Source organism: Pseudorasbora parva, chromosome 3 (assembly GCF_024679245.1).
Source record: "Pseudorasbora parva isolate DD20220531a chromosome 3, ASM2467924v1, whole genome shotgun sequence".
Taxonomy (NCBI): Eukaryota; Metazoa; Chordata; class Actinopteri; order Cypriniformes; family Gobionidae; genus Pseudorasbora; species Pseudorasbora parva.
In genome coordinates, this window is record NC_090174.1 from 47,940,292 (window position 1) to 47,953,040 (window position 12,749).

The following is a 12,749-nucleotide window of genomic DNA, read 5'->3' on the forward strand; positions in this document are numbered from 1 at the left end:
GGGTTACCGGTTTTGTATCTTCTTCACAATGTAAATTAAATTGGCACTTCAGTTGCTTTTCCCATGACACAGCTGCACTGGGTTAGTAGGTTTCTGTTAGGAAATACATTTAATAACCATCCCATGTAAGTAATACGCAATTTGGTCATCTGAAGATTTTTTTTTTTATTACTGCATAGTTATGTTAACCATGTCTGACCAAAATCATTTTTAAGCCTAAATCAAATCATTCAGGAGTGGCAAGAGCACATGTCACTTTTTCCCAAAGAAGTGAGAGCAGTGTATTTGACACCTCGTGGATAAAAAAGGGAGAGAAACTGACCTTGAGCTACGGTTCTTTTTCGTGGCTCAGGTTTCTGGCTCATTGAGGCTTCACTGAATATCTTTGATGTTTACTCTTTGGTGACGACACGCTACTAACACTTGGCCTTGTGCCATGGCATTGGGGTTTTCATTTCAGTAATGAGGCTAATTTGCATTTAGCTGGCTATTAATCAATGATAGGCTGATAACATCATTGTAACAAAATCTGCATATTGTTTAAGAAGTGTGAGCACTGTTTTTGTTAAAAAATAAATATTGCATGGAGGAATTCATATCTGATTCAACTTAAATCTTGGAATTTAAAATTAAGATCCCAGTTTCACAGACAAGGTTTAAAGGATTAGTTCTCTTTAAAATTAAAATTATGATTCACCCTCACCCTTCAAGCCATCCTATGTGTATATAACTTTCTTCTTTCTGATGAACACAGAGTTATATTAATACATATCCTGATGCTTCCATGCTTTTTAATGGCAGTGATGGAGTCCACTGAGTTTGAAGCTCAAAAAAGCACATCCATCCCTCATAAGCGTACTCCACGCAGTTTCTGGGGGGTCAATAAAGACCTTTTGAAGCGAAGTAATGCATTTGTGTACGAAACATATCCATATTTAAAACTTTGTAAAGTAAAATATCTAGCTTCCACCAGACCGCCTTCTGTATTCAATTTACAAAGAAAATGTAACGCCTCTCGCAGTTTAAAACGCATATGCTACCTCCGATGTCATACATAGTTGATCGTAACACTTTTTTTGTAACTTGAATACGGAAGGTGATCTGATGGAAGCTATATATTTTAGTTTATAAAATTCTAAAAATAGATATTTTTCTTACACGTCTTGATCATTTTTGCTTCAGAAGGTCTTTATTAACTCCCCGGAGCCGTATGGAGTATGCCGTATCAACTGTACAGCTGAATCAAAATCTGTTGCAATATTTTCCTGTTAACAATGTGAAGCTGCTTTGAAACAATCGGCATTGTAAAAAGTGCTATATAAAAAGTTTACTTGACTACTATAACTGAAATTGTGGTCATCAGAAAGAAGAAAGTCATTTACACCAAGGATGGCTTGAGGGTGAGTAAATTTTCATTTTAAAGTGAACTAATCTTTTAAGCCTAGTCCCAGACTAAACTGCATGTTTGAGCTGTTTTAACTGAAAGCAACTTTCATTGAAAACAGTGTCACTGTTTTGTCTCAAGATTCACACCAGTAATCTGAGTTTATAAAAGCTACTTAAATCTCCTAATTGAACTAAGGCCTTATCCTGGCCTAATCTAAACCCTGTTTTTGAAACCAGGCAGTTGTTATCCACAAAAAGTTTAATACTGGCATAATGTAAAAATGATTGTCCGCTTCTGCCACAGCCAGTATATTTCCATCAAGGCCAGATATTTCTAGATCTGTCTGAAAAGCCTATTGGAATAAGCTTCTGAAATATTGATTGGACGTTGTATGGATGTGACAAAAGCTCTGTAGATGCCGCCGTTATGCTCTGCTGGGCTCTGTTGGTGGGGTTCTTGAGTTTCATATTCTCCAGCCAAACCAACACAATTCTTTTGAAAAACAGACAGAACACAAGAAATCAGTTTGTTTCATCTAATCATCTATTAACATAAAAGTTTATTTAATTTGATTAAACTAATATATATATATATATATATATATATATATATATATATATATATATATATATATATATATATATATATATATATATTAGTTTAATCAAATTAAATAAACTTTTATGTTAATAGATGATCTGGACTCTATCAAACTTACATTTTATAACGGTATAGGTTATAATTTAGTTTGCTTGTTTGTTTTCAAAGAATTTAAGGTTCGCTTTATTTTAAGGTTACAGTTACATTGTAATTCCTCAAATAAGTACTGAGTAATAATTAATTACATGTACAGTTAAAGTTAGGGTTTGGTTTAGGGTTAGTTACTTGTAATTATGCATACCAGTAATTTACTGTTATTACTATACTAAGTACACGTAGTAATGTGTAACTGTCACCTTAAAATAAAGTGTTACAGAAATTAATTATTTTATTCAGAAAGGACATATTAAATTGATCAAAAGTCACAGTAAAGACATTTATGTTACAAAAGTGTTGCTCTTTAAAAATGTATCACCGTTTCCACAAACTATTAAGCAGCACAGCTGTTGATAACAACAAATATTTCTTTAGCACCAAATCAGCACATTAGAATAATTTCTGAAGGATCATGAAACTGAAGACTGATGCTGAAAATGCCATCACAATTGTTTTTTAATTAAATAGAAAACAGTTGTTTACAATATTACGGTCACAATATTCTTGTTTTTACCGTATTTTTGCTCAAACAAATGCAGCTTTGGTGAGCATAACAGCCTTTTAAACAATATTTAAAAATCTTACTGGCCCCAAACATGTAAAAGATATTGTATATGAAACAATATATTTATTTGTAGCAGGGCAGGAGAGTAACTGTTTGGAGAGTTTATTTTCCTTATGACAAACACACCAGACAAAAAAACAAACTACTTAAAATTCAATACTGAGGAAAGTCATGAAGTTAAGATAAAATAATAAGAGTCATGTACAAAACCTTCAGAAAATACAGCATAAATTATGGTTTACCATGCATATAGACATTTCATTTGTAAAATATAAAATGAAAAAAGAAAAAAGTGTGAAAATACATTTTCTCAAGTCTCCTCAAAACTAGAAAGTGATTCACAAAATAATTTCAAGTTTGTTGTGTACACCATTGTATTTTTCACATGAATAGCAAAACTGTCAATTAGTTGTTTAAACAAAATATTTTTTAAAGAAAAAATACAAGTTGAATAAACTATTTTCTCCACTCTTTCTCTGATGGAACATACACAGGTTGCAAACCAACAAGAATGAAGCCATCATATCTACCAAAAGATACATAACAGTAAAAAAAAAAAAAAAAAAGAAAAAAAAAAGGGTTGAAATCTAGGTAATCCCTGCTCATTAAAGAAAGAGCTCTCACGCTGTGGTGTGATTGGCCTTTCTGAGGTGGCACGTACAGACCAGTGGCTGACTGGCGGGGGCGTTTGAGGAGGTTGGCTGAGGCTCCTCTTTCTTCTTAGGCTCATCTTTCTGCATCTCCACTTCTTCAACATCCTCCACCTTCTGGACCTCTTTCGGCTTGGGCCTGGGTTCCTTTCCTTCCTTCTCCCCAACCAATGCTTTAGTAGGTTCTCGTAGGGTCTTTGCAGCGGTCGTCTTTCCATCCTGGATCTGGTTATGAGGTTTCTCCATAGCTTTATTAGATTGGCTCATGTATTTCCTGGGTGCGTAGGTCTTTGGAGGATAGTAGGCCTCGAGCTTGCGCTTGTGGCTCATCGCGGAAGCACAGCAGACGATGAAAATGATAACTACCAACAGAGAGGTCACGACAATGATGAGAAGCAAGTTCTCCTTCAGGAAGTCCACCACCTGGTTGAAGATGAAGTCTTTGATGCGAATGAAAGTGGCCGTTATGTTGGGAGATGGCGAGGGGGATGGGGGAATGTGCGTGGTACGGGCAATGGGGAAGATGAGTTCGGGTTCGTCCCCGCTGCCCTCCATGGAAATGTTGAACGGGGCAGGCTTGGCGAAGCAAACGCTGCCCCAGAGAGCAGTGAGGAGCAGACAGACAACGCGCAAAGAGAGTGACATGCTTCCTCTAAAGACCTGTAAGAAAATGGACACAAATGTGACCTTTACTAATCATTCCCCATAGAAACAGGAAATGAGCATTTTTAGATTTCATCAAGGCAGGTTCTTTTTTTAAAAGTTAGCCTATACTGTGTGAAAATAATTTTAGTAAAAACTAAAATATTTACTATTGACCAACCATTTCTTTTAACGAACAGAGGGCCACATAAATAATAAAAGCACGTACACTGTACAAAAATTAATTAGAAAAAAAGTTACCTGGTTGCCTTAAAATTGAGTTCATTGAAATTAAAATTGAGTTAATATAATGAACATATTTTGAGCTTCAACAACCTTTACTAAAATATTATTAAAAGATTTTGTAAGCATATTGGGTAATTGTGTATGTTTTATTTCTGATGATGCAGTGAAACATGCCAAATAGTGCTATTTTCATGATTTATCAAATTTTTTATGTGGTTCATATACAATCATATTTTGAGTTTCTATTTATTAAACAAATTTCCTTCATTGTATCAACTCAAATTTTTAATTTCAATAAACTAGAAATTTTAAGGTTACCTACTTTTTTAAGTTAAACCAACAAAAAACAACCAAATTTGTTTACAGTGTAGTGAAAAAGCACTATGGTATTACCATGAAGTATCTATTGTATCATGTAAATATTACTACAATTCAGTACTGTGGAAACATATATTTGTTATTTAATTACAACAAAGGATGATGGTGTATTTGTGTCACATTTTTATATAGCCAACAATCTGCATTCATAAAAATAACAGTTCTACATTGGCACATAATGGTTCCGTGAAGAACCTTTAACATCTATTCAACAACAGGTTATTTTCATAGCGGTAAAGGGTTCTTTAAGATTTGAAGAAGAAGAAGAAGAAACAGTCATTTTAAAAATATTCATTGAAAGATGCTTTGTGGAGCCAAAAATGGTTCTTCGATGACCGCTGCAAACACTCCCTTTCAGAGCCTTTTTTAAAAGAGTGAAATTTTACTTTTACTGAATAATGTTGGAGACATTTAGATGGCCAGCTGCCAAACCTTTGTAGCTATTATCGGTATATCTATACACTAGGTTTTCTTTGATACGAGTAGCTTCCTTCCTGTGACTCAACACGTTGCCGTAGAATCACTACACTGGGCACATTTTCGTGTTTCTGTTGCCTTGCAGGAGAGGAGCTATTCCTGTTACATCCAGTCATTACTTATTTGGGGTGGAGGCAGAGGGAGTCCATGCCTGGTTTGTAATTTCCCTGCCTGGCTGATGCCACCCACTCACCACAGAAAAGCAAAAGCAAGGCCAGATATATATTTGTGAGGGCGCAGCAAGGCGTGGGAGAGCCGCAGCTCACAGGCCTGTATTTACAGCCCAGCTGCAATGAGACGGGCCAGAGACCAGTGAGACTATTTCTGCACTGCGCAAGAACAACTTATGATGTTCATACATGCATCAAGACTGCATTATGGGCAGATTTACTTTTTTTAAATGAATTTCATGCTAGACATAAAACATTTTATATGTAAAATAGGGAATAGCAAGATTCTCAAGTGAACATCAACCAGAAATGGCCATGAAAGAGCAACATTTTGAGTACCATCCATTAAAATAATCCCTTCAGATATTTTTACTTCTTTAAATCTTAAAAATAAAACATTTCCACCTCAGTGCCGATCACACCGACTAACTGTCTCACCACATTCTTCATAAGGCAAATAGGAAGACCAAATTTTGAAGAATTCCCCTTTTACTTTTTGTATTACTAATCTACAAGATAAGGTAATCTCAGCAATGTGTAACAAGAATGTTGAGCTAAGAAAGAATAAGTATCTAAATAGAATACATGGACTCATCTGCGTAGACCACAGCAAAAATAAAAGAGCAAAAAAAAAAAAAAAATGGTTTTAGACTGAGAAATACTGTATTGATTTTCAGGCGTACAACTATCCTGAAACTCGGTTTGTCCATATAGTTTGGCATTTGCTAAAGCAACAATATAAGAAACTTTATTTTACATAAAGGGTAAACCAAGGTATATTGAAAAGGTACAAAATTAAACACTTAAGCCACATTTAAAATTTATATCACAGTATAAAATCTGTGGGTTTTAAAATGAACAGTACATATAGTTCATGTGATTTAGTAAGTTGGTTAAACACCACTAGGAAAAGCGGGTTCTAATAAAAGGTCAAGCATCATTTGCTTGCAGATTTTATATTTAAAACATTTACACATTCTTAAACACTTTTTTAATGCTACGATATCAGGAAAATATTAAATTAAAATGCATTGTTTGAGTGATTAAAAAAAAACCTGAAATGTAAATGTTGTATATAGTGTGCCAACACATGAATTATTCATAATGTGCAAGTGAAACATGACATTTTACCCTCTCAATGAAGGAAATATAAAAATACTCACTGCTCGTGTTACTTCCGTTCTCTGATGCACTTTTTTTTACTGACACTTCAAGCTACAGGTAGGCAAAATAAATAAAGAGCAACAGTTGTAAAGCAAAATAGCTGCCTCTATGTTGTCCTCAAAGCCTTATGGAAGCTTCTGGCCATGTGGGTTTTCCTAAAAAATCTGGATAATTACACAAGGACATTTCCCTCCTCTCTCTCTCTCCATCTCCACCCTTTTTCTGTCCTTCTCTTTTTCTCATGGATGCAGGACAAGGACAATCCAACTACATTTACCAAACAAGAAAGCAGTAAGAGGCTACAAAATAATATATTAGGCTGTATAAATCTCTACAGTCTATCACTGTATTATGTCACAGTTTTGTTTTTTACCCTGCATTTACCACAGCCATTGATTGGTCAAAAGGTTAAAAAAAAAAAAAAAAAAAAAAACTTTGACTTTCTATTTGACAACTTGCACTACAGTGTATTCCCAATGGATAAAATCAAGAAATGACTATAGATCGCATTATGGACATAACATGGGTTGGATACAGCAATTCACATCAACTTGAAAATGTGTTTAATATTTATTAAATTATTTGGGAATAGCTGGGTTAACTGCACAATGACTTGTGTCATTTTGCACGCCATTCATCCATCAAGAACTTAAACACAGAGTCGACTACACAGGCTATATTACAAAAGGGAATATTATACAGCATAAAATAAAAATATATACAAAACTAACACAAAATAAAAAACAAAAGAAACTAAATGTGAAAAACATTATTTTCTCAGTGTTAATCTTGTTGACTGGCCCTTTTTTAATTCACACAATGGAAAGTGTGCAACTTCGGCACGAAAGCAAAATCATTTTTGGGAACTTGTGAAAGCATATATTTTATGTAAATTTGCCATGATAACATGTTATATTCAGACTGTGATAATCTCCAACATCACTCTGTTAGAGTAAATTATACAGCGCTGGTTGAACCACAGGCAGGAATAGAACATATGCAGAAACATATTCTGCCAAACCTTACTAATGCCTGAGCTCTTTGGAGAAAGTTTCAACACTGGAATGATTACATAAAAAGATTCACACATGCAAAAACATAATTAAAATATAAAATGATCAAATGATTCTGCGGTTAAAATAAATACTACAGAATAAAGCTATTTCTAGCTGAATAATTTGGTTCAGGCAAGAAAGAAAAAAAATTCTAGTAAAAACTACACTGTAAAAAAATGTATGCCTTAAATTTAAGTACAATCAATTTGGATGTTTAAGTAATTTAAACTTAAATTACATTCAGCTAACTTTAAACAATGAGTTGGATCGTGTATAACTTATTTTTAAAAAGTTGAAAATTGCTTATTTTGGTGAGTTAAAGCAATGTAAAAACATGTTGTCATAATTTACTGATCATCATTTTTACAGTGTACTCAACTTTCTGATACTTGTGTTCCCATGGGGCATGAATAATTAATAATAATGCATTTTTCACTGTTTTCCAACTGCATTCGCATGGTTTTATCATTGCTTTTGTTGGTTTAGTAGCCGTTTTGTGACATCTGGAGTTCATTTTCTACTCAAAATGAAAGATTCATACTTAAAAATTATCCAACGAATGTTACCATTATTGTGCACCAAGGTATTGCAAAGAAAATTTCAACTAAGTTAGAGCTACTTATTTTCTCTAATTTAAAGTTTCTCTAAAGTAGATTTTACCTAATTCAATATGCAAAATTTACATTTGTAAAATTTGCACAAACTTGCAAATGAAAAAAAGAAATACATTTTACTTATTTCAGTGTATATGTAAACGTACCATTAGAATTTAAAATAAATTAATCCATAGATACATACAGAATGAAAAGCAGCTATAGTTAATCCCAGTGAAAAAAAGAACAGCAACAAACCAATCTATAGATCAATAACATGCTAGATCTGGTCTAGCAACATAAAAAAAACCCTTCTAAGCCAGGTATCATACAATTGAACATCATTGAGTGGGACATTGATAATCCGTATATTAATTTATATTCAGTGAATTGTACCTTTTTGCTTTTCGGGCAGTGCAAACTATTCTAAAGTTGGGTTTCTGTCAAACCTGAGCACTGATTTAAAATAACACGTGTCAGAGTAAACATTTCCATACATGCAGTGTACACAGCAGGTGAAAGGTCTAAGTTTCTAAAGAGGGCCCTCTGTATCAGGAAGAAAGCTGTTTAAAGTAAGATTATCTCCGTCAGGATCTCCATCCTCAGTATTCGGGATCAGTGCTCCATTACTTTTAGGGTGTCGTCTCGGCTTTGGAACAGGGTGGTCGGTATCATTCATAAGGGCAGAAATGCAGACCATCTCAGTCTCCTGGAGAAGATGCGCTTTGTGCCTGTATCTGTATCCTGAAAGTTTTGTAGCCAGGCAGATGGTGCTAATGATAAAGATGGTCGTCAACGCAGCCATCGAGGCGATTGCGATGAGGCAGCGACTCACAAGTGTGTCATCTTTAGAAGAGTTAGTGGGACACAAGTGGGTTGTTAACGTGGTTGATGTTTTAGTGGCCGTTGAGATAACTGAAGTGGTATGCGATCTTGCATCTGTAGACATTTTTGCAGTTGTTGCTGTCATTTGTTTTTCTGTTACGTTACCAGGCTCCAACGGTGCAGGAAATGTGGGGGTAGAACTTCCTGCTTGTGAAATGTGTCCAGTACCATTACTATGACTTATTGTGGGAAGTTGGGTGCTCAAATTACTCTCTGTTGGCTGATGGACTGTCAGGTTCTTGGTTCCTGCTGAGTACTTCTGTTGGGTGTGGCTCAAATCTGGAGAACCTGTAGTTGCAGAGACATTTAACGTAATCAAAGCCTTTACGGTTTCCAAAGTGGTGCTACTTATATTCTCAGCTTTAGTTACACCTGTTGTACTGTGTATTTCACTGCTGTTTGTCGATGTTGTGTTTATTTCTCTTTTCATCCTAAGATATCTTGACTTGACCAAACAACTGAAAGTCAGCAGCAAAACAAGAACTGGTAAACACCCAAGTCTGTTGGTCACCACCGCCATCTGCACACACACACAAAAAAAAGAGACAGTGTTGCAATAATCCTTTAGATGCACAAATACTGTCTTCACCAGTAAAACAACCATTTATAAGCATATGCTGTCTGGTTATTCCCCTTTAGATATGAAGCATGTTCAGTTGAGAGGAACCTTTAATACAATGAGACCAAATCATAATAATGGAACAAAAAAACGTCGTAACATTTAAATGAGTTGCTCGTTACTTCGGCAAGCTCATGAGGCAGGTGGAGGTTTGACTATAGCATGTGGTAGGACCATTTGGGTGAACTGCATCCTTTTGTCAGTTATACTGTTATTAACACCTCAATCTCAATCTCTTCAAATCTTAATTTGAAATATATTATGGTTACCGTCATGGTAACAATTATGAAATTTCTCTTTATCAATCTCTTTCTCTTTAACAATCTTTAATCATTTCCTTGGAGATATTTAACCATTTACTCTCCACAGTTGAAGAATAAAATAAAAAAGTCACCACACCATATAAACATTGCAATTTTAGACATTGAATTTAAAGGCAAAATTTAAAATTTAAAACAAAACTACATACCATCGGTTTCTACTGCCAACAGGTTCTTGATCTGGAGTTCGATTGAAAAGTCAGGTCCCTTCACACACCCGCGACGCAATGTTTCAAAACTACTCATTGCACAAATACAGGAAGTCAAACCTCATGAAGCGTCAGACTAAAGCAGAGGTTCACAAACTCTGACGCAAACCCGAATGAGCAAGAGAGACACTTAAATATCACATCTTAGTTCCTCTAAAACAGTAAGCTAGAACTTTAAACTAACCAACCTCGCTTCCCCAAAGAGGTTTTATAATTAGAGAAAAAAAGAAAAGATAGAGACAAATGCCAAAATTTCTGTTTATTTTTTTTTTATTTTCCCAGTAATCAGTAAGACTCTTTATACTTAAAGCAGACGAATGAACAAAAATGGAACAGTTATGCACAGAATTTAATTTCTAGATATCTTTCCTTTCGATTTTAATCATCGGACACATAAAAGGCTCACAGTGTGCATAATGGTGTGGTGGTGGGGGAGGGGGGTTCCTTAAAATCAAACTCCAAATGATGGATAATACTTTCCTACAGTCAAAGAAAAAAGGAAAAGGAAAACTAAAAAACATATTTACAAAGCATCCAAATAAATCACTTCCATCCAGCCTTCTTCCTGCATTATCTTTTCAACCTATCTAAATCCCTTATCACTTCATTCATTCACCTTTGAAACCACACACTCAAGCTGCATCACAGATGCCTCCCGAGGCCTCTTAAACACTCAATATAAATCCATCACACATCCTGAAGTTGATCAAGCTTGGCACATCTGTACCCCAAAACACGGTCCCTACGTTTTCAAACCCTTCACTTTAAAACAACACCCAAAAAGAGAGCAAAAGAGAGCAAATGACAGAGGTATTGAGTTGTTGGAGTGAGAACTGAAAACTTGTTTGAAATGAAGTACTTGCAGGTACTTGAAGGTGGAGGCTATTTTGGACTAAAAAGCATGTGGAGGAGGGAAGGTGCTTTTCAGAACCAAAAGAGGCACTAGACAGTGATGCAAACAGAAATTAGATTTGTAGAAGTGTCGAAATGAAAACCACAAGAGAGCATTCTGATGAAGGATGTAGCCAAAGCAATCTGATCAACAGAATCACAGTTTCCTCTCTTCTTGGCATGAAAAAAATACACAGCCAAACTTTAAAAAAACTCCAGTTGTCATCACCTCAATCTTGTGGCACACATAATACAACCGTAAAAAGTTTTATCTAGACGTGAACCGCCCCATGAGAGAATTGGTTCTGCTTGGCTAGGAGAGCATAGACAGAATGCCGCAAAAATGACATTAGGAAAAGGAAGTCAAGCTCATTTTGCTGGTAGTCATGGTCTTCAATGCACTGCAGATGTATGTACAGACAAAGATTCAATTGAATGCTTGGTTTCTGAGATGGTATGGACGGCACAACTCAAGATGAGAATTGAAGGAAATAATGAAAGAAAAGCAAGCCTAACGGCGTTTCTTAGTCCTGAACGATGTCTGACTAGAACAAAGTCAGAGTAAAAGCTATCAAGCCGGTAAAGCAATGAACAAGTTTTGCTGCTAAAGCTAATGAACATCTATGGGCGTTTTGTACTGAGCTTATATCCTCATGTTTGGCTTGCATTGTAGCAACTGTTGCCATCAAAAAAAAAAAGAAAAAAAAAAAAAAAAAAAAAAAAAAAAAGGTGTTTGGAGTGGTGAGAAGACTACACATTAACTGGTCGTGGCAACTGCCGGAACCAGAATTATTTTGATTATTTTGCTAATTACTATCTTAATACATACATGGGTACCTGAATAAAAACATCTTTAGTGGAATTTTTTAGAGCACCTGTATTGTTTTCCAGTAATGTTTTGTAAACTTTTTTTCAACTATACATGTTTGCCAGGTTGATTAAAATCTTTATTTTTTATTCTTTAGAAAGACACCTATAACATTGACAAATGGTTCCAATGATTTCCCCTCCTTGCATTACTAGCATATTGCTTTGTCCCTTATAAGTACAAAATGAAAAGCTAGTCAAATACTTTCAGGGAGGTGAATAACTCCTCTATAAATTTGGCAACTCAGAAGGGCGAAAGAGGAACTCCAATACTGATGGCTACTTTGAGCTCATCAAGTGTGTGGAACTGTGTCAAAATGCAATCATCTGGGTCACAATTGTTAATAAGAAAAACAAAAAAACAAACAAAAATGAAGACCATTCAAGAACACCAGATAAAACAGCCATTGCAGAAAGATTTGGAGTGAGATTTGGAGTAGAAGCTAAACGGGTCAAATTTTGAACTAAACTGAAAGCATTTGTAGTTTTCCAAATGGCTGAGAGGTGTAAACAGGTTTTGGGGATTGCAAAAGGAATAATTGATAATCTTGGAATGTTGGTTGGAGTCTTTGCGAGGCAGGCTTCAGACGGAACGCTGTCATGATGATTGGCAGTGACGGGTCCCGCCCACCTGGCCAATGGGATGTCCTGAATAGAAGGGGAGGAGATTACAGGGTCCCTTTAGATGTCCATTTTAGACAACTGCTCCTCAAGATTGGCAATTCTTTTTTCCTGACTGCTGACCAGCTCTCTGAGAGATTTCATTTCTTTCAAAACCTCGTCCAGCTTAGCTTCACTTTTCTGTTAAGGAAGAAAAAAAGCAAACAAAAATGTTAGGAACAATTCTCTCAGCAGAAACCCCCCCAACAACAAAC

General features: G+C 35.4%; 3 protein-coding genes across 5 annotated transcripts in view; all 3 read right to left on the reverse strand.

Moving 5' to 3' along the window:
* Positions 1 to 3,293: 3,293 nt before the first annotated feature.
* On the reverse strand, positions 3,294 to 6,717 carry tmem119a (transmembrane protein 119a). Its single transcript, XM_067440251.1, has 2 exons — positions 6,435 to 6,717; positions 3,294 to 4,018 (listed from the first exon to the last, which is right to left on the reverse strand). Exon 2 carries the CDS (start codon positions 4,001 to 4,003, stop codon positions 3,329 to 3,331), a length of 675 nt encoding a protein of 224 aa, XP_067296352.1. The 5' UTR covers positions 4,004 to 4,018; positions 6,435 to 6,717; the 3' UTR covers positions 3,294 to 3,328.
* Positions 6,718 to 6,998: 281 nt separating this feature from the next.
* selplg (selectin P ligand) lies at positions 6,999 to 10,190 on the reverse strand. Its single transcript, XM_067440252.1, has 2 exons — positions 10,057 to 10,190; positions 6,999 to 9,488 (listed from the first exon to the last, which is right to left on the reverse strand). Exons 1-2 carry the CDS (start codon positions 10,057 to 10,059, stop codon positions 8,616 to 8,618), a joined length of 876 nt encoding a protein of 291 aa, XP_067296353.1. The 5' UTR covers positions 10,060 to 10,190; the 3' UTR covers positions 6,999 to 8,615.
* Positions 10,191 to 10,360: 170 nt separating this feature from the next.
* The window catches only part of coro1ca (coronin, actin binding protein, 1Ca), a 66,605-nt gene continuing 64,216 nt past the window's right edge, over positions 10,361 to 12,749 (reverse strand). For all 3 annotated transcript variants that reach the window (XM_067439276.1, XM_067439273.1, XM_067439274.1), the window contains one exon: positions 10,361 to 12,675. In XM_067439276.1, the coding sequence (XP_067295377.1) occupies positions 12,556 to 12,675 (120 nt within the window). In that variant the 3' untranslated portion in view covers positions 10,361 to 12,555. The remainder of the gene's footprint in view (positions 12,676 to 12,749) is intronic.

Coding starts and splice junctions, on each gene's coding strand:
- tmem119a (XM_067440251.1), bottom strand. CDS start 4,003: ATGTCACTCTCTTTGCGCGTTGTCTGTCTGCTCCTCACTGCTCTCTGG.